This window comes from Scatophagus argus, chromosome 2 (assembly GCF_020382885.2).
Source record: "Scatophagus argus isolate fScaArg1 chromosome 2, fScaArg1.pri, whole genome shotgun sequence".
Classification (NCBI taxonomy): domain Eukaryota; kingdom Metazoa; phylum Chordata; class Actinopteri; family Scatophagidae; genus Scatophagus; species Scatophagus argus.
The window spans coordinates 8,785,531-8,807,655 of record NC_058494.1 but is presented as its reverse complement, the minus strand read 5'-3'; the positions used below and the strand labels follow the sequence as shown (position 1 = coordinate 8,807,655).

Genomic DNA, 22,125 nt, shown 5'->3' with positions numbered 1-22,125 from the left:
GGTGATAGTGAAAAGATGCTGTCAGAGTATCAAAGGCTGGAAATTGCTTGAGGTGTCTGTGCAGTTTGTGTTTCTATCTGGACAACCCCTACCTTATATAGACCTCAGCATCTCAGAGAAGGTCCTCGGCTCACCTCCACTCCTCGTGATCACTCCACTCCACACCCAGAGATAAGACTGGAGACCTTTAGGAGCAACAATGCACATAGAGAAAAAGAAAAGTTGTGATTATGTGGCGAATGATGCCAGAGGTGATGTCAATAGAGCTCTTGGCTATCTCATCACCTGTGACCTTTTGTTGGCCTTTTTGTTCCTTACATCAGTTGGGCCGTGCTGTGTGTCATCAACACAACCTCCGCCTCACTGTCTGCTCTCCCATGCATTGGATGGAGATCACTATCCATTCACCCCAAGGATAACTACGGTGCTGTATGTTGGTTTTCACTGCAAGTGACATACACGCACTTAGCCACTACAGAAAGATTTCAGAGGCCAGCTGGTGATACTGTCAGAGATACAGCAGTGACTCAAATTATCTGTGATCTTCTGAAGGTTGTATAATATTAATTATTTATATGAGCCTATAGAAGAGGCAGAAATAAACAGCAGCAGCAGCAACATTTTACATAAAATGAATAAAGTGAATTACATGACATCCCATCATTTTTGACATCTTCAGAATCAGAATTGTATTTATTGCCATACAAGAGAAAAGGTTTCACATTACTAGGAATTTGCCTTAGTAATTGGGGCATACATAAAACATAAAAACAAGTAACATATAATAATAGAATAAAATCTAAAATAAGATAAAATAAAATGAAATAAAGTAAAATAAAATATGGTTCTTGTGCAAAGATTTCAAATATAGAACAAAGCAGGGGTCTTCTTCCATCTCCATCATTTCCAATTAGTGATTGGAGAGATACATGGCACTGTGAAATATGTTGAAATTTCGCTGTATTTTCAGAAATCCATTCTTATGTAAAAAGAAATTTACAAAAATAAAAATCATTTTAATGACTGAGGCATCCATCCCTCATGTTTAAACCAAGAATCCTTAGTTAATTAAGTAAATATTGAATTGTGAGCATAACCTTAAATGCAAATCCTCCCAAAAGGCACTTGCAAATTTACATTAGCAATTTAAATGTTGTTTCAGTGAGTTCATCACAAGATGAAGAACTATTTTAATGTATGCCAAATCGAAGTTTCTGGAAGCATATGTTCTATTAGGAAAGCTGAGTGAATGTTTACATTTTGGTGAAATTGTAAACTGTAAAGTTGTAAAAGAAATTGTTCTGAGAAAGGAGATTTACACTGGTTTGATGTTATAACACATCCGACCTTTAGACTGTGGGAGTGCTATGATGATATTATCATACTGTTCTCAGTCACAAGCAATCAAAAAACTAAGTAACGTTAGAAGTAGTCATTTGACGTTAGGCTCCAGCGATAATGACAGACAGGGCCTGCGCACCAATCAACGATCGGATATTTTACTGACGCCACGACCGCCTCTCAAGTAGGCCAATCAGCACTTAGTGTAGGGCGGAGCGATGACGAGAGGGTAGCAACAGTTGCCCCGGTGAAGGCATGAAGGCGCCATAGTCACGGTAGTCCTGGCGACAAGAGCCAAGCAACGGGAGTCAACAATAACAAGCTAAATCTAAAGAAAAAAACGTGAACGACTAAAAAGGACAATACTTGGATAAACTGGAGGTGAAAAGTCAAATATATATAAGAATTATCATTTCATATTGTCTTAATTATATACATGTGCTTGTTTGTACAGTCGTTAACGTGAAATTGGTGGAGTGTGTCGGTGATGACCGGAGTGACTGCTGCTGCTAGCTTCGTTACAAACGTTGTTATGACGATGTCAGATCTTTGATAAGAGCACAAGATGGCGGGTGTGTTGTAGTACCAGTCGCACTTTTCTTGCTAATTTGTTAGAATGTTCAGGCTGTGTCGTTCCCCTTTGTTGGTTTACGATGAAATTATTGTGAAACAGGATTGGTGGCGTGCTTCGAGATTTATAGACTGTCTTAACATGAGAGACTAATAAGCAACTGGTTAGCTCGCCTTAACGTCACAACCCAACGTGTGCTGCTAGCTGGGGAAGCTAGGATCGCTCTCGCTTTCTCAACTCACTTTTCAAGGAAGCTACTCAGAAACATTAGATATAGAAAAGCACATGGAATTGATCACGGAACTGAATCGTTTATGAGTATTATACGTTGAGATATGATCATAGTATATTTCAGGATCATTTTTGACTTTGAAAAAGTTTTTGGTCTGACATTGAATTCGGCAGGTCACTCCCGAGCACACGACGGATGATCATCTGATTGTCTTGTTTGCCTTCAGTGTTGGTTTACGCAGGAGTGGCTTATTTTCCAGTGGGATGGCCTAAGGTCCTAGCTGACAGTGGTTCAGATGATTAATATGAGTTTATTTACAGATGGTAATGTGTGGGACTGACCACGGTCGTATATTTTGCCATCTTTACTTAGACATTAACTTGTTTTATTTCGCTTTCATGCCATGGCCACTGTCAGTGAGCCTTGTTTTGGATATTTAATCCATTGCTTTATATATGGTGCTTAAATTCGCAATATTTTTCATACTTGACCAAACAGGAAAAGCTCTAGACTGCTGCTTAGTCTCAGACAAAAGCCCTACTTCCTCCTCTAGTTTATGTTACACACAGCCACACACATATGCCAGGTCTGTGTGGTAAAAACGTAGACAGAGCACGAATCAGAACTGGGTTTATTGTCAAGTAGGTTTTAACATACAAGGAACTGCACATCATTAAATGTAGTACAAGAAAATATAAAGAATGATAGCAAGCAATACTGCAAATCAAGAAGAATAAATAGAAAACTGACAATAACTCAAAAATGAATATATTTGAAAGATAACGAAAATAAAAACAATATGTATATGTATATAACAACAATGTGATTATTATTTAGTTGATGCAATGTTCTAACAACCATGTTGTAGGACTTTCATTTATGAGTGTCATCTCTTTTTATCCACAGAACTAGTTCCTCAAAGCACTGGTTGCCATGGCAACTTCTGGATACTCAGAGGACCTTCAGCCTCAGCAGGCCAACACAGTAACCATAGCAACACCTGCTGCTACCACACCCTCATCTGCAAAGACTGCACACTTCCTGTCTGAGATCCCAGCAGCCTCTGGAAGCATTGCGTCAGCTAACCAATCAGCCACTGCCTCAAAAACAGGACAGGATGCTCTTTGTTCTCAAGCACCAGCCAGTCAGACCCAGAGCCAGAAGGCAGTGGTTCTGACCACTCCCACACAGCACTATGTAACCCCCGAGATCCAGCACTCTGCGGCCCAAAAGAGTAATGGGCAGGGTAGCTCGCCTCAGTACATCATAGTAACTGTGACAGGTGAGAGACTGGTGAATGACTGACACATACCTGCATAACACATTCTGCACACACCTGCTCACATAATACACAATTTCTAACTCATGTAGGCAGCAGGAGGGCATGATATGACATGCAGTCCGATCAAGCTTTAGTTTGTCTCACAAATCTGTGTCAAGGGTGTGAGCGACAGACTGGATCCTGGTTGGAGACTGGCAGTTTGTCTGTTACATAGTGACGGATTTTGGTTACCAAACAGGGCAGAGGAGAGTTCTGTATAAATCATTGTTGGTACATGTTTTAAATGATGACTAATGCTTGTCTTTAGTTGCCAGGGCTCATCATATTGCCATAAAATTTCTTAAAGTTTTCGATTAGTGGTTTAGAAAAGTTAAAGTGATATCAAATAGTGCCAAAACAATTACTCCATCAGTTAATCAATCAGAAAATTAATTATGAACAATTTATATAAATGAGTAATTGTTTAAGTCATTTGGGAAAGGAAAAACAAATATTTGCTGGTCCAAGGTTCTGAGATGTGAAGACTTCCTGTTTTTACATGATAAATAACTAGCCCCACCAATCAACATTATAATAGGTTCATTCTGTAATAGTTGACCTCGGTACTCATTTTAGCCCCCTGTCATTATAACAAGCCCAGATTTCTCTTGTTTATGAATATTTCACCAACAGGACTTTTGAAAGAGAGTTCGAGTGTAGTGTTTTGAACAGGTCACCAATTCCTGCAGCCACTGTTGGCACAAAAACACGTTAAAGTCATATTCACAGACATCCACTATACTTATGTACAACAGACTACTAACTACCATAGTGATTAATAGTCATGGTGATGATGTTTGTTAGTTCAGTGTAGGTCATGTAAGTTTCAGGTTTTCTTCCCTACTGAGTTGCATTCACCTTTAAAATAGTCTGAAATTCTTTAAATATTTAAATTAGATGGCCAGAATAAAGAGAAGCAGAGATCTACAGTAAGTCCCATTAGGAGCAAAAACCTGATGATGTACTTTGCCTCTCTGGTTGGGTAGTGCATACATTATGAGCACAAAATAAGCTGATGGACTTGGTTGCTAGGCTGCGTAGTCCCAAACGTGGGAGCTGATGGATGAAACCTTACTTCTCTTGCATTCTGCTGCTTTTGCCTTTACAGAGCGATGGTAGTATAATTATGTTTCTTTTTTATTATGTCATATCAACATGATTTTTAGTTCTCAATTTCTGCGATAGTTCAAACAGTTAGACCAGTATCTGTGGTAGCTAATGTAATGTGTGCTTACAAGGCTTTGGACCCTTTCCAGATATTATTTTAAATTGATTTATGCCTGTCTTTCTTAAAATGTACCTGGACGTATAAAAGCAAATGCTCAGTCATGAAGAATTGAGTTGGTATTTTAAAATATGGTTTTAGCTATTGGAGATGTGAGGCAACTGACCCCAACACTGGTGTCTGTCTGTATGTTTATTTTAGGGCCGTCTATTCGTAGATCTTTTTGCCTGCCAGTATCAAATAACACTGTGCACTCTCACCCAGAGTGAGAAACTCACAGGCCTGGGGCTTGGCCCATTCCCATGAAGTGGGACAACTAAGTTAGCTGAATAACTGTGTTTATTAAAAACTGCCATTCCTTCATATCTCACATCTCTCAGTTAAAAACAGCTTGGTTCTACTTAGTAGAACATAATGCAGCTTATTTAGTGATCCTTCCTCACGTAAGGGGATCCACACAGAGCCATAGTCTTTTTATGTCCAATATATCCACATTTATGATACTGGGCTAGAATGATTACTTAAATATTTAAACTGGATACAGTATAACCACACATGGATGGACAAAAGGTTTCAACAAGGTAAAATCCTGCTTCTTTTTAACAGCACAAAACAGAAGGTATGTGACATGCATTGAAAGGAAAATGTTTTTCTATTAGACTGGGACTTGATAGTATCAGTAACTGTCGGAGGAAAATTTGTTTTAAATAGTTATTCATTTTGCAGCAGAGATTGTGTAGCAGCAAGAAGTTAAAGCTTTATAACGCCACACCTTTACCAGTTAAACTAACAGAAATCATAACAGAAATCTTCTAGCTGAAGTCTACTATGTACTACTTGGTGCTACAACCAGGATCATCAGTAAACATATCTTGTTGATATCTTAGTGATGTTCGATTCATTATTTTGCCTATAAAATGAAAAAAAATTACAATTTACAGCACAAGTTACCAGAGCCCATATTGATCTTTTAACAGTGCTTTTAACCAACAAATGTTTAATATTTGAATGTGACAAAAGGCATAATTGGAGTGTTGGCTAAAATTTATGTGGATTAACTTGTTGGGTAATCAGTTAAGAATAGTTTCAGGTGCATCCACAGTAACACTTGATGAAAATTATAAAATATATCTATTAATGTTTTATCAACAAGATTTGGTAGGCTGTTATGTGGGCATGCTCCAGTGGTCTGTATTCTGACTTTAGCAGCAATTGTCAGGATTGGGTAAACCCAAATAAACTCATAGAATAGAATAGTTTACACAGATTGACATCACCGTCGTTATTTTGTTCAGTCAGTACCCCTCATTTTCCCTGCACTGAGTCTGTGGAAAAAGTCACTTCTAATGATAATTTATTGAGCAAACATTCATTATTGTTTTTGAATTGGAAGAATTTAAATTTGTTCAAATAAAAAGTTAAAGCTTTCCATACGTCCACGTATGTAGGACGATTTTAAGATTTAAAATTTACATTCGAAGAGAAACCCAGTTGTCATTTTCCAACAGTTTTCATGTCAAATCAAATTGAGTGGTGGGTTGTGTAAAGTTGTGCTGCAAGTGTAACTCTACCCAAGTGTAGTTACAGCAGTTAACCCAGGTTAAAGAGCGGCACAGTGAAAGCTGAACTGAGTAAACACTCCCCTCAATTGAAGGGCACAAGGATGTGAACATTACCTTCTCCCCCACCCACCCTCCATCTTTTGTTCCCATCGTATCCATCATCCCTCATGTATTTCTCATTTCCCTCTCTCATCTGATCTGCATGTTTACAAGATGGAGTGATTTCTCTCTCCATCTGGGGAGATTAGTTGTCCAAGGCTGTCCTTCTGCATACAAGATATAAAGATGAAAGGTGGACAGACACACACTCTTCCTCCTCCCTACTATCAGTCTATTCTCAGTTGAAAAAAACAACAACTTTGTAGCAGGATGTTCTTCCGTGGCTGTTATTATGATTTGGAAGCAGTATGTCGTGAGTACTGAACTTGTGCTAGCGGTGGCTGTTTTTTCTGATGAGATTTGTTCCATCATATGACGAAACTTCTCTCCCTCACCCTCCTTTTGCCATCTCTAGAGGGTTCCGTTCATTCTAACGACAGTCTGTCAGACTCCAGCCCACCTGCCCCTGGGGTTCCTACTCAGGTGGTTCAGCCAGTGCAGACCACCCAGCAGGTAAGATGCACACAAGCTCGATGGGTTTGCTTTTTGAGTGGAGGAGCAGTCAGAACAAATGATTAAGCACCCAGTGTTATACTTGTCACTATGGCTTTACTCACCAGCAGAGGTCAGTGTTGCAAGCGGTATCGCAGGCAGCCAAGAGGATTCAGAGTGGCCACATCAACAACCTTCAGTCTGTGCACATTAACCAGGAGGTAAACAGAGAAAACATTTCCTCTTGTTGTGTCAGATCAGATACAATAAATACGTTCAGTTAAAGTGTATAACTAATGTGATTGTGCATGCAATAGTAATGGTTCTGTCAAGTGTTACAGGCAGATAGAAACTGAGGGATACAGGATGCGTGTCTTTCACATTCCTCCTCTTTTGTTCCCTATCACTCACTCTCAATATGGCCTCCTCTGGCTCTCTGAGATGATCTAAACACTGAACTCTGCAGGTCATGTTGTTAACCTGTGTGAGTAAATTTCTTAATATTCATTTTAAACTATGGAGTCTGTGAAGAAATACAGTCAACAGCTTTGCTTCCATTTATGTGTAACTGTAACAACAATGATGATCTGTCAAACAGGTTTGGGATAATGTTTCTGCGTGGTCCCTCTTCTGATAAAAATCCCTCTTGACCCAGTTATGGAGCACAACACACTTTATTCAACAGAACTAAGTGCAGCAAAGATGCAGTGTGAATAGTATTAAGAGGAAATTGGTTGATGTGTATCAAGTTTCTTTGTTCTTTGCTGTTTGCTTCAAGCTAGATATCTAAGGCTGCTCTAATCTATATTTTTTATGTATACTTTAATGGATAAAATTAATACATGTAATCTGAAATGGGGTGACACAGAGAAAGCTAGAGACTAGCAGGTGGACATAGTGGAGCATTTAGCAGCTAAAGAGCCAAATATTAGCCACAAGAGTTGGTGGAGGCCAAAAACAGCTGGAGGGAGCATGGATATTGGACTGACTCTCACCAGATGGACAGAGACACAATTTAGAGTGAAAGCTGATGTTGATATGTGTCTGCTGGATTTGTAAACAGATAATAGATGTACAATATAATCATACCTTATGTCAGTATTGTGTTTGCTGCTTGTTGTCTTGTCCCCAGGCGGCCAGTAAATCAACAGATGATGTTTTAAATCTGTTGTTCACCTGATTTTTACAGGTGGAGCATGTTTATTCTGGACAGGTGTATGTGGATGGAGGAGGAGATGCAACTTTTAGCACATCCAACATGTGAGTAGATACAGACCTGCTCTATGTGCATGCTGCATATCTCATTAACATACCTACATGCACCTTGCAACTTGCCTGGTCACACAACTGTACCTGTCTGCATTTATTTGAATCTGAGTTTGTTTGTGTATTTGTATGTTTGGGTACATGTCTTTTCTGGTTCAGTCGATCGGGCAACTACCCTTTCTCGGACTCACCCCTCTACTCCCAGACGCCACCCGCCTCCTCCTCAACCTACTACGAGGCCACACCCAGCTCCGAGTCAGACATCACCGGATCTGTGACCTCGCAGCCAGTTTCTGTTGCAGCAGCAGGAGCCAGTAGTGGGGGAGCTGCTGCTGGTGGAGCTGGCTATGTCATTCAGGGAGGTTATGTGTTAGGAGGGGCAGGAGGAGCAGCAGCAGCAGGTGGAGGTGGAGGAGGAGGACAGAGTTACTCCAGCCCTAACTCTCGAGCCCCTCCTGCTACTGTGAGTACTCAAGTTTAAAATGAAAATTTTATTGGTTATAGTCTAAGACTTGAAAGTTAATTCTGTGGCCGCCCATATTCCCCAGGTGCAGTGGCTGTGTGATAACTACGAGGGGGCAGAGGGAGTGAGCTTACCTCGTTGCACCCTCTACTACCACTACCTGCTACACTGCCAGGAGCAGAAACTAGAACCTGTTAATGCTGCATCCTTCGGCAAACTCATCAGGTCGGTCTTCATGGGGCTTCGTACACGGAGATTAGGGACCAGGTACACACACACACACACACACACACACACACACACACATACACTGATTTTCTAGATGAGTATCTCAGGGCATTGTCATAACTTTTCGTGTGTGTTCCAGAGGGAACTCTAAGTACCACTACTATGGTCTGAGGATCAAATCTGGCTCGCCTCTACTCAGGCTGATGGATGAACAGCAGCACATGGCGATGAGGCAGCAGCCTTTCTCCCAGAAAAACAGGTACCCACAAGCAGCCACGTACCTGTGTCCCTGTGGTGAGGGGTGAAATTTGTACACATAGACATATTGTGGTGCCAGAAGTAAACATGGCATAAGTGCATCTTTGTTGTAAAGATCCATTCCTCAACAATGTAACAATGTAACAGGCGTTTGCTTATGATGTTATTACAGCTTGTTTGAAGTGCTTCAACTGCAACATAAAGTTTGTCTCCCCTTTTTCTATGTGTGCCTATTTGATGGCTACCCTATCCAATAGGATAAAGCCAGTTCAGAAGACCCAGGGGATCACCAATGGGACATCAGGTGGGATTGGTCAGCAGCAGGCAACAGCGCTCTGTGATATTTCGGCGCAGGTGCAGCAGTATCAGCAGTTTTTGGGTGAGCAGCACATACGCTCTAAAATGTTCACTATTTTTTTTAGCAATACACAGTCCCTTTATCATATGATTTTATTTAAAGGAAGTGACATGTAATGATCCCACTTGGTAATCAAGGTTGGGTCTGACGCATTTCTTTCTGTTTCCCTGTTGCTGTATCTTGTGTAGAGGCATCAAGGCCATTGCCAGACTTTGTGGACATTGATCTTCAAGATCGAACCCTGCCGGATGGGATCCTTTTAGAACACCTCAAGGCCTTTCAGACTCTCTACAGAGAACACTGTGAGGTAGGCAGACATGGACAAAGACAGGACGTACACACTCAGTATAATACTCTGGATTAAAGGATCTGGATCAGATTTTGTTTTCTGTCCACATACAAGCAATGTCATGTCAAAACCAAAGTGAAATTGTTGTATAGCATGTTAATGTTTAGTGCAAAAACACTTGAATTTTGAACAAAACTTGAGTAAAATGTCAAGCAGTTATGGCGCCAGAAATGTGAAGACAGGTGTTTAAACACCTCTGTGGTATTATGTGTGATCCCCACAGGCCATTCTGGACGTGATGGTCAACCTTCAGTTCACTCTTGTGGAGACACTGTGGAAATCCTTCTGGAGGTTCAGCCAGAGCAGTGAGACAGAATCACTTAACCTGTAAGTCTCATTAACAGACACTCTTACCAAAGACAAACCTGTGCATATATCTCATTCACTATGTTGAGTGAGTATATATGGTCTGTCATCTCCTGCAGGCACAATGAGTCTGAGAAGCGTCTGCCCAAATCGTGCCTGGTGGTGCTGTGCAAGTATGAGCCGGTCCTGCGCTGGACGAAGGAGTGCGACAACCTGCTCTACCAGACTCTGGTCGAGATGCTCATCCCTGATGTGCTGAGACCCATCCCTAGTAAGTTAGTAAGGCCTATAAGAGCCCTGTGTACCAAACTGTTTAGTGAGCCAGTCCAGGCTAATTGACATTTTTACAACATGCCATAACATCTCCTGAAAAGGGAAGGAAACATTGGTCTTTCAGTATGGTGGCAAGTTCATGGGTTTAGCATTCTGCCACACACCTGCATGTTTAAATGTAAATGCTCTTTCTCCTCTCCACATCACTTCTTCCCTGCCTCAGGTGCCTTAACTCAGGCCATCCGTAACTTTGCCAAGAGTCTGGAAAATTGGTTGACTGGCGCCATGATGAATATCCCAGAGGAGATGGTTCGCATAAAGGTATTTGTATGATAATTTACCCTATATGTCTCAAGTGACAACTTTTATTATATTTGATGGGATCTCACTGTGTTCTTGGTGAGTCATAGTGTGCATTCACACGTCTTCTGTGCAGTCCTCCTGAGATCGGACAACCCTAGATGCACTTATGTGCGAACTGGGTCTTCCTGCTGTCTTATTATGACTCCTCCTTCTTTCCTCCAGGTGGTGTGTGTAGGCTCCTTCTCCCAGACGCTGCGCCGCTACACCAGCCTGAACCACCTGGCTCAGGCAGCCCGCGCTGTCCTCCAGAACTCAGCCCAGATCAATCAGATGCTCTCTGACCTCAACCGGGTTGATTTCACTAACGTACAGGTTTGCACTGCCGTCTCTCCCTTTTCCCCTTTCAGTTACATTACCGTTAACTGGTGTTTTAGATGAGCTGGAGCAGAGCCCTGACACTGTTCACCTTTGTCCACCCAGGAGCAGGCATCCTGGGTTTGTCAGTGTGAAGACCTTGTGGTACAGCGGCTGGAGCAAGACTTTAAGATGACTCTGCAGCAGCAGAACTCTCTGGAGCAGTGGGCTACGTGGCTGGATGGTGTGGTCTCTCAGGCACTAAAGCCCTACGAACACAACCCTGTCGCTCTACCAAAGGCTGCCAAGGTCTTCTTGCTCAACTGGTCTTTCTACAGGTGAGGGCAAAAGGAGAAATATCATATAGATAACAATACTTGGTTCTATGGTGAAGATAATTTTATCTATCTTCTCCACTTTCTCACCAGTTCTATGGTAATCCGGGACCTGACCCTGCGCAGTGCAGCCAGTTTTGGCTCTTTCCACCTGATCCGCTTGCTGTACGATGAATACATGTACTACCTGATAGAACACAGGGTTGCCCAGGCCAAAGGAGTGACGCCCATTGCGGTCATGGGAGAAGTATGTGTCTGCACGACAGCTGCTCACACAGGTTCAGTCTGCACTTGATGATGATGTTTATAAATGTCCAACCCCTACTCTGTGTTGCAGTTTGCCAGCACCATCAAGAGCAGAAGCTCTCCGGACCTGGAGAAAGGTAACGTCAGTGTGGTCCGCTTCACAAATAGTTAAAAATTTGGCATCATTCACCTAATATCATGCCAATGCCTTTGTCCATCAGAAGAAGAAGAGGAGGAGGAGGAAGAGGACAGCGAGGACGAGACCGCAGATCTGGTGCTGCAGTCCAGCTCTCTGAGCGCCGTCAACGAGAAGGAGCCGATGGAGCCGCCTGCCAAGCAGTCCAGGACAAGTTTAAATCTGCACACCCTGACTGAGACCCACAGCACACCACCTTAGTCACACAATTATCTCTCTCTCTCTCACACACACTTTTTCTCTAAGTTGAACATCATGTCATTTTTCATCCTGTGTATGCATCTGGTTTGCAAACAGATGACGTCTGGTGTGTGTGCGCGCATGAGTGAAAGCATGTGAGAAATTGGGAGAACCTTTTGCCAATTTTGTATTTTGTGCTTTTGTGCTGCCATTATTTTTCTCTTTGCCTTCACTTGATCATTTAGAGCCCTTCCCTCGCTCCCTGTGCCTTCCCTGTCTGTACAGTGGCTGGATGTTAATACCCACTCCACTGCACACCTAAGCTATACTGTATACAGTGTGTGTGCGTGTGTGTATATACACACCCTCCTGCCCCGCCTTAACCACTGACCTGATTGCTGTGGAGAGATGATAAGACTCCAGTGTTCTTCATTGTACTCTGTACTCAAAAATATTGCTCACTTTGCCTTTTATAGCAATGACTATGCAGGGGAGCTGGACTTAAATGGATGGCATTGTCTGAAATATAAGTTGTTTTTTTAACCTCAGAGTAGCATCTGGAATGATACTGCACTATGGATTTTGTTGGCACATGGATGTTAATTGACAGCTAATTGTGGATGCCATATTTTACTTTTTTAAATGTCTCTTCCTTATGAATTTGGCCAATTAACTGATACCCTGTGCCTTTGAGAGATTTCTAGCCTGAAAAAGCTTGTATTCTATATAATCTGTTTTGGTGGATTAATAAATGAAGGTCCTGTGAAGTAGTCTTGATGTTGTCATGAACTTTAACTAGCTGTGGAAAAAAAAAAACAAACTAACAAATCTGAGATGGTGACAGTGAAGCCTCAATGTGGTGATTCTGCCCAGTTTGCTGTTCCTCGTCCACCCATCTATCCATCCATCCATCTGTTTATCATCCAACCATTCTTTCAAGCTCATAATCTCACTTTTACACACACACACACACACACACACATACTGGACAGACGGTTCAAGTGCTACCCCACCATATACGCCTTCATAGATGCAGTGCAACCTGAATGGGCCACAGGACAAGGCCAAAGCTTATCCCAAACAGTCAAACAGCACTTACACTGTATCCATGGCAGCCTTTGCACCAGTTAGATGTACCAGCTACAGCTATTTCAAAGTTTTTGTAGTGTAAGAGTAGATGTTTATTTTCTGGGTATCAATGTTGAACATTTTGTAGATAACCTATATTATGTACTTTTTGTGAACACTGTCATATCCAAAATATTTGTATGTCGTCTAACCATTATTGCCTTAAGAAATATGTTGTGGTATGTCCACCATCCAGATTATTGAGCTATATTTTTATCGTGATGATGATGGACCAAGCATGTGAATATGGTAATTTTCCACCTGAACCCTTTCCAAAGAGCACATGCTCAACCAGCAGCCTCTCACACAGTGAGCAGATGTTGATATTATAAAGTGTTGCACTGAAAGGAAAAATTAGAAATGATAAAAATAGCTGTGGGATGTCCTTCAGGAGGGTCTGACTACCCTGATCCTACCAAAAAGCACTAAAAGGTAAATTTAGAAAATCTTGAAAAGTAAAGTCAACTGCTAACTGCGATGTCACTATTACAAAAATTGTGGCTTGGTTTCTGTCCTTGGCTTGTGCTGCTGATCCTTTTATAAAATGAGGTCCTCTTGATGTTATTCTGAAGACCTTTGTACTTAAATCTGTGACCGTTTGTAGCTTTATTCTCACTGTTCACTAAAAGGATGTGACTGCTCTCAAAACTTGTCCCAGAATCTTTTTTCTTTAACCTTTACACTTTGTCTTTGGTTACTCAGCTACATGACCTACAGAGACTGCCAACATTAAGACTGACATAAGACATAAGATTGCAACACATTAGCATCTTTTGTTAGACCCTCACTGCCTCCTAAATGCTCCCATCTCTCAAACCTCAGCTTGAAGGATGCTCCAGTTCACATTGCAGGTATTCTTTTAAAAGTGTGATGTCTCAAGACCAATCACCTTGGTGAGATGATCAGGTTGATTTTTTTCAAACTTCAGTTCCTCATGAGCCAAGTATTACTCCCTATGACAAGAAAACTGGACCTCATGTAAAATCGATGGCATGCCCCTTTATAATGAAGCCTGACTCAACTGGGACCCCTCGTCACAAGCTGCCTACCAGTTGTAACCAGTGTAACCTAAGATTGATTCATTTTCCTTATTTGGTAACTTTTGGAAGCACGAAGAACTAAAATTATCCATTAATTTGTGACAAATAAAACACAGATTAGTAAGTATAACAAGGAACAAGCAACATGACGCCATTCAGACCTGGAAGTTCACTGACCCAACATGTCACTGTTATGAAGGGATTTCAACCTTCTGTACATGGGGCGAGCACACTAACACACTCCAGCACATTAACCCCATGTGTCTGGTTCTTAGTACATCAGATGCACAAATAAATTGCACGAACATTTTATTTTAACAAAATATCCCAACAGAACATTGTCTTACTTCTGTGTCAGTAAACATAACAGCATGATGTCAACCAGCCGAGCAGGGGACCCCAACAACCCTCTACTTTGATGACATAAGTTTAAAAAAGATCTTAAGGGTCAAGTGACGCAGTACTGGGTGCAATTTGTCTCATTTGAAATACTGCAGCCTTATGAATCAACACAGCTAGACTGAACTGGTCCAGGCCAGGTGAGGAACAGCTTGTTCAGAAGCAGCAGAATCTGTCAAACACATTAAACAAACACACACACACACACACACACACACACAAACTTGTTCTCTTGTTGAAATTCCCTTGTGAAATTGACACAGGTGTAGATTTCGCATATGTTCAGTTACAGACACACACAAGACACACTCACACTACAATAACAGTACGGTTGTAAGTATAAAAACAAAATTGTAAAAACTAAATCTTTGTTCAGTCCAGCTCTTGGTTTTGGTGGTTGCAAAGATACAGTACACAATTACAAAAAAAAAAAGAAAGATGATACCTGTAAAATTAAACACAGACCACCTAAATAACTTCATCTTTACGACATATCATTCAGAGTGTTCTTTCTTTCAATTTGACAAGTGTTTTAACAACTGAACGTGTGCAGCTTTGCTGAGTTTAAGGTCAAGCTCCATACTGACGACGAGGCCGTTTCAACATACATCTGTGTGTGCTTTTGTTTCTGTTACTTTGACATTTGGGGCCCTCTTGTTTCTTCATAATACAATCCAGGTACATCGGTCACTATCTGCCAACACTTGTAGGGACGAGCCTGCAGGTGAGAAAACGAGCAATGTTTGAATTAGAAATTCACACCGATAAACACACAAATCAAAAACAAGGACTGTTAAAATGTCCAGCAGTGGTTGGCATCTTTTCTCTAAATACAGGGAACATAAGGCCTGATGAAAACAAACTCAGGGTTTGGTGTGACTGGAGCCTATCCCAGCTGACTACAAGTGAGAGGCGAGGTTCAGCCTGGACTGGTCGCCAGTCAATCACAGTGCCGACTCACAAAGACAGACAACCACACACGCACACACTCACACCTAGGAGCAATGTAGAGTAGCCAATTAACCTAACGTACATGTTTTTGGGATTGTGGGAGGAAGCCGGAGTACCCGGAGAAAACCCACGCAGGCACATGGAGATACAGAAGCGTGAAATGCAGGACCTCAAGATTAAAGAACTCTTTCTTTCCCACCTCCACAAGTCTACTAAACAGCTGACAGGAGTTAAGTCAGTATCACCCGGCTACATGAACACTTGCACAACTGCACATACAGCCGATGTTACCATTGCACAGTCTAGTTTATTGGCAGCTAGTTAGAGGTTTTTATATTCTTATACTTTTAGAATTGCTTTTTGTTTGTTTTTACTGTATTATTTTTATTTCTATTTATCTTGGCATTCAGTGTGTCCAGCAAAGGAAGAATTTCATTGTACAGGGAAACGTGTTTCTTTCTGTGCATATGACAATAAACGCTTTGACTTTGAAAGAAGTTGTATATCAAAGTGTACCTTCACTAAACTGTTGAAGTCTCAAAAGCAAATCTATGTCAGGATATTTGTCACATACTGACTAAGATCAAAGCTTTGACCTGGATGAATGAGAATCCTTATAGACTGAGCCATTTTCATATGTGATCCTATATCAGATACAGATCTGATTTTTTGCAATGCGACCTCAGGCTGACCAGACAGATGAGAATTCTACATCGACATTCATGACAATGCTGCACTGGTGGGAGTCACTTGGTGAATATATTGGATGAAAGCTGATTCTCCTACTCTGCTTAGCAGCCATTTCTCCACAAAAAACCATAATTAAAAATTTGTCTCTGTCCTAATTCCCTTCATCATCATCTGCTCACATATTTGCTGTCTTCCACTGCACATCAACTTACAGATCAAACAGTAAACCATGACTTCAGGGGCCAGCATGATCATCTGTGTACAACACTGTGCTGCGTGTGACATTTAATTTACTGTTCTTGAGAACATGCAGATCAGTTCAGCACTGTGATCAGTTCACATTGGAATCTGATATTCCCCACATTTATGTAATGATATGAAACACCAAACAATCAAATCAACAAAGAAAATGGATCTGAGCAATACATCCAAACTGAGCACTAAGTTTTACGGTGAAAACCACGCACGACATTTTGAGACAGTGTACTATCTGTGTTGGAGGCTCTGTGGTAAATATCAGGCATTGAATGTGTGCACAAATATGTAAATAAGTCACCTTTGTGTAGAGCTTCGTTGGTCATGCGATTAATGTAGCGAGAACTACTCTCAGGAACCAACCACTTCATCACTGTGTTCACACAGGACTTCCTGTAAGAACTCCACACACTCCCACTGACAAGAAGGATGAAGATTGACACCTTTAGTACAACAGAATTAAACAGGGCTTAACAAAGACAAACAGATCTGTGTGTGTGTGTGTGTGTGTGTGTGTAGGGGGGCTAGGAGTAGTTGCTCACCTGGTCTGACCCTTGACCTCTGTAAGGTCACCAACACCCACAGTGCAACACACACCTGTGTTTAGGTCCCAGCTAACCTGCAGGTTGGAATGGTATGTGTTTGGCCTGGGAACAAAAACAGCAAAATGTAAACTTGGCAAGAAAAAAGTGTCAGACACAGGGCTGCAGAAGCATTTGGGTTTACTTAGGACAACAACCTGCAGTGCTCCTCATCCGAGTTGGAGAAGGCCAACAACAACAGACCAATGTTGATCATCACAGTGTTGGTTTCAGGACACACCTGATACACAAACACACATTACCGCCATGTCAAATGCAAAACCTTCCTTCTTATTTTTTTCAGTAACAAAACACGACAGCTAAAAATCCATTTACTGTAGCAAGTACAGTATGTGAAACAAGATAGCAGTACATATATTTTAGTCTATTATGCTATTGCTATACTAATTATTTGCAATCTGGTCTATATTCACATGAAACAATAGTTAACAATAGTTTGGAACACAGAACAGTTTTTGGATACAGAGAAGTGAACAAGCGGTCCAGCTAACCTGTGTCAAGTCAGAAAAAAAGACTGAATGTTAGCAAAACATAGTGTGAGTGCACAGTACTACGTGTGTGGGTACTGACCTCTAATATCACAACATCATAGTCGCTGAAGGAGCAGAACTGAGGGGCCCAGGCAGCATCACTCCTGATCACCTCATTGATAAGATACTCAAAGTCTAGAGTCAACTGCTCCACACACACACTCTGCAAGAAAGAACACACAGGTTTTAATAAACAGAAAAAATAAAGGGGAGAGTATGTGTGTGTATGTGTTCCCATGTCTCTAAATTTACAGCCCCAAACACACACCTGTCCATTGTGTGGCTCAGTGACCAGCTGCAGGTTCCTTCCTTTAAGGTCAGTGACTGTGAATGGTAGCTGAACTTTATCATCTTCATAACCTGGAGAGACAGAAACAGAGAGGGGAAAATGCAGGTCAGCAGTTTCAGACTTGATTAAATCAGTAGTTCTCTGTGTGCTTCTTTCTCTCACCTCCTGTATTCTGCTCTGCTGTCCCTGGCTGCTGGAGGCGATAGTGCAGACGTGAATAGTTGACATATCCAGGCTCACCAGGGCCAGCCTCCTGGGATGAGGGCGGTGTCAGAGGAGAGGACGGCGATGAGGAAGAGGAAGCAGGGGACATCACTAGTTCAGAACACTGTGGCACACTGTGGCTTCCACTTGATGTTGATGCTCGTGGTAGACTAGTCCGTCTCTCCTCCTCTCCCCTCTCTCTAAAATCCTCCTCCTCTCTCCTTCGCTCTACATTTATCCCTTTGTCTCCTGATATGTGCACTGCTTCCTTTTCACTACTGTTGGCTGCTCTCCTTTCTGCTTGGCCTTCATTTTCTTTTTCTTTCCCTCCTCCTCCTCCTCCTCCTCCTCCTCCTCCTCCTCCTCCTCCTCCCTGGGCCCGCCTGAAGAGGTCAGCGACAAACTCCCGGGCTCGCGCGGTTGCTTGTGACTGGCTAGGAGATGAAGGTACTGGAGCAGGTTTGCTAGGTGGCAGTCGGGTTTCGGGACATCCCTGAGATGGCAAGGAAGAAGAGGCCAAGGAGGTGGAGGAAAAAGTAGCGGAGGTTTGACTTGAGAGGGCTGCTCTTTTTGTGTAAAGGATCTGTGAAGACTGACCCTGCTTACCTGCAAAAGACAAAGGGAGGAGACTGAAAAAAAAAACCTGATGCTGAAAACAGGCTAAACATCAGCCTGATGATGAAAACTCTTACAGGTGTGGATTAATAATATTCTAGTATACACTATAATAGCAGATGGCATCACGTTTCTCTCACACGTACTAAACTTTGATGCTACTAATCTCACCACTGTGTCATTTTGCTTCAAATGGTGTTGCACTATTAGTCCAGGAACAACACAAGTTGTGGGTACTATATTTGCACTGCCTTGCCTGCAATGCCTTTAACTTGAGTATGAATCTAATTGCTCTTACACTATACAGACAAAAGTATTAGGCCACCTGACCATTACACCGACAGGGACTTTAATGACATTGCATACTAAACACACAGACAGCTTTGTAGCTATAACAGTCAGTCAACCTCCACTCTTCTGGGAAGGCTTTCCACAAGATTTTTCTGCAGGAATTTCTGCTGGCTGAAAAGGTCTAGCAATCTTCAATCCAGTTCATCCCAAAGGCGCTGGATGGGTTTGAGGTCGGGGGGTGTGTTGGCCAGTTCTTCCACACCAAACTCATCTAACCATGTCTAGTCTAACTGCTGAAAAACAGCCCCATAAAGATTGTAACTTTGGTTAAACGCTGCAGTTCTTTCTTCTTGTTTGTGCCTCAATCAGGCTACAAGCTGGGCACTCTTCTCTCTCCCTAGTCATTTTCTTCTCTCTTTTCATTCAATCATGTTGGAAAGCTCATGGTGCAGAGGAAGTCATATGGCACAGGTATCACTTGGTGACAGCTCAAGCTGCTCAGCTATGGTCCTAAAACCACATTCTTCACATATCTTTTGTAATCTACATGTAGCAGAAATTCTGTTATTGCATGCTTTACATACTGTGATTTTGTTGGTCTGTTCTGTACACTCATTATCTATTGCATGTTTGTCTGTCCTGGTAGAGGGACCCATCCTCTGTGGCTCATTAAGAGGTTTCTCCCATTTATCTTCCTTCTTAAAAGACTGATTTTTTGGGGGGGGAGTTTTTCCTTAATCGAATCAAGGATCTTAGAACAAAAGGTGTCACACTGTACAATGCCTGCTTAGGCACTGAGATTTGACCTGAAATATGCTTATTCTTCTTTTGGTGTATGTGTGTTACCTGGGCAGAGTGAGATGCCGCAGGCCACCAGAGAATAGCTAGTGTTTAACAGGATAACCTGATCCTTCTTCAGCTGGAAAGCTGGCTGGAAAGTGGGGAACGGGTACACGACCTGGTACCTGCTGTTGAGAACATAGCCATGCTCCAGACAATCACCACTTCCTGGGGAGAGAAAAGGATGTTAGATAAGGGCGAGAGGGAGTGAAGAAGAGAGAGAGAGAAACAGAGACAGAGGCAGTGAGAACAGTAATGCAGTGTGTGTGTGTTTTTACCTGTGCGTATGGTAGTGGCCGAGGGGACTGAGCAGCAGTGAGAGCAAGGTTTAGGAGGGGGCATTGAGGCGATGGTGATGTAGATGTCTCTGTTGTTTTCATCACTCATCATTAAGTTCATCAAAACGGAGCTTGAACTGCGAGTGCTGACAGGTAGAAGCACACATGCATTCGAAGTTACTTATCATTACCTTGACAATGAAATAACAAAATTGTAGCTTAAACTGAATCAGCTCCATATGTCTGCTGATCAATGTGTTTATCATTACTTACTTGAAGCCAAAGATGACAATTTTGGAGTGGTCATTTGGCCACTCACACACAGTCAGGTACAGGTCGCTGTAGATTTCCTCTCCTGCAAATAGACGTACATGATGGACCTGAGAGGAGAAAAAGGAAACATGAGACAAAATACAAGACATCTATACATTACACTGACTAATCAAAGTCCTGCTACAATTCTCACAGCAGGACATGGTTTTGCACCTACTCTATGCTCTGTTTACATGTGAATCTGCTGGACAAAACACATAAAGGTTCTAGTGAGTAAATTTCCTTTCCTTTACCTGTTTGAGTCTACTGTGTAAGTTGAACTCCCACCAATAGAGATGGTAGGTATAGAAAGAGAAATCATCATCTTCTCCACAGTCGCTGGTGTAGGACAGAACGTAGCGGCCACATTTGGTGAAGCCAAGAAAGATATGTCTAGAAATGAAGAAATTGACATACCACTGTCACACGTCTAAACTTCAACAACATTACACATGACAAATCTCACTCTGAAACTAATGTTCACTAGATACATCAGATTAGTACTAAGGACAACTGTGGCTTACAGTAAGCTAAACAAAGTGCACTGCACTCCGCTGAATGAGACAAGGTACTTAATAACAAACCCATTTACACACACTGACCCTGCTCTCAGGAACTCCTCGCTGACAATGTTCTTTAATGGGACACAGACTCGAGGTGGCAGCTTTCTGAACAGGCGCTGAGAAAACTGTCCTGACAGCTGCAGAACAATCAAGAGAGTGTATGCAGAGGTAGACAACGGAATAAACAAATGCACAGTGCAACATGAGGCATAGAAATGTGTGTACATAGGACTAGCAGTGCAAATAGAATAGCCTTTTCAGTGGTGGCCCATTCTGAAAACATCACAACAAACTCCAGAGGAAATACACAGTGAACAGTATTAGCAAACCTAAGTATTTTAAAGGCTTGTAGTCACACAGTAGATCAGCTGTCTTGGTGAAATGGTTCAGCGGCTAACGTTATATCCGACGGCTGTGGCCGGTTTACAAATTGTTGAGCATTGTTGCTTCTGTAGATTAGCTGAAGCTAACCCCGGTTGAGCTTTCACGCTACAACATAAAAGTATTTACCATTGGCTTTAAGAGCTAGCATGCTAACAGTGGTGATATACATCAAGATATCTATGGGCCAGTGAAGAAACTTCACACAGAGCGATAAATATCGAGAAACACTATCACAGAGCAGGAGACACTCAAATGTTTTTATATTTTGTAGTACTGGCAAATTAGCCACCTGCCTGCCATTCGACGTTAGCTTCCAAGCTGATTAGCAGTTAGCCTAGCCACAGAAGACAAGGAGGCTTTCACTGAAGCAACCGCAAGCACTAATTACTTCCGAACCACTCTTTTCTTGTTTTATGTAATTTCATACATACCTTCCCTCGCATGAGAAGCTTCACGACATGGTCTTTGTGTTTTCTTTGAGCTTTCTGCTTGCCATCGTCCTTTTCGGATTTCGAGCTGGGCGCCATCTCCCACTGAACTGCTGTCCCTCGTCGCAGTCAGGACCGATGCGATTGGTCCGCAGGCCGCACGAGACTGCCCTCACTTGCCGGTGGATACATCCATCAAAACCAAAACAAAGGTAGGGCACAACAGAGCAGACATTCTACAGAAAGCCACTACGGGAGAATCCTAGTAGGTCTGTTTTGTCAGTGTGACTTCAAACATGAGAAATAAAATCAGCCAACACGACGTTTAATCTGATCCGATTTTTGCGCTACATCTAAACTGTGCAACA

The 22,125-nt window shown here is 42.1% G+C and overlaps 2 protein-coding genes across 8 annotated transcripts; one reads left to right on the top strand and one right to left on the bottom strand.

The window, feature by feature from the left end:
- The first annotated feature begins 1,550 nt into the window (after positions 1–1,550).
- rfx1b (regulatory factor X, 1b (influences HLA class II expression)) lies at positions 1,551–12,725 on the top strand. Of its 7 annotated transcripts, none has more exons than XM_046406278.1 (18): positions 1,551–1,722; positions 3,051–3,426; positions 6,767–6,864; positions 6,975–7,064; positions 8,057–8,103; positions 8,269–8,572; positions 8,658–8,839; positions 8,940–9,059; positions 9,316–9,437; positions 9,605–9,723; positions 9,989–10,092; positions 10,191–10,342; positions 10,568–10,665; positions 10,870–11,019; positions 11,128–11,339; positions 11,430–11,583; positions 11,674–11,719; positions 11,804–12,725. In XM_046406278.1, the coding sequence occupies exons 2-18, from the start codon at positions 3,078–3,080 to the stop codon at positions 11,977–11,979; spliced, it is 2,523 nt and encodes an 840-aa protein (XP_046262234.1). In that variant the 5' UTR covers positions 1,551–1,722; positions 3,051–3,077; the 3' UTR covers positions 11,980–12,725. The 7 variants fall into 7 exon arrangements, with proteins under 7 accessions (XP_046262234.1, XP_046262215.1, XP_046262225.1 ...); XM_046406259.1 differs by having other exon boundaries at positions 8,033–8,103; XM_046406269.1 differs by having other exon boundaries at positions 6,972–7,064.
- Positions 12,726–14,418: 1,693 nt separating this feature from the next.
- dcaf15 (DDB1 and CUL4 associated factor 15) lies at positions 14,419–21,950 on the bottom strand. The gene is made up of 13 exons (XM_046406319.1): positions 21,761–21,950; positions 20,985–21,082; positions 20,637–20,775; positions 20,344–20,450; positions 20,071–20,216; positions 19,799–19,960; positions 18,005–18,652; positions 17,822–17,913; positions 17,594–17,716; positions 17,161–17,243; positions 16,964–17,068; positions 16,723–16,838; positions 14,419–15,243 (listed from the first exon to the last, which is right to left on the bottom strand). The coding sequence occupies exons 1-13, from the start codon at positions 21,854–21,856 to the stop codon at positions 15,188–15,190; spliced, it is 1,971 nt and encodes a 656-aa protein (XP_046262275.1). The 5' UTR covers positions 21,857–21,950; the 3' UTR covers positions 14,419–15,187.
- Between the last annotated feature and the right edge of the window lie 175 nt (positions 21,951–22,125).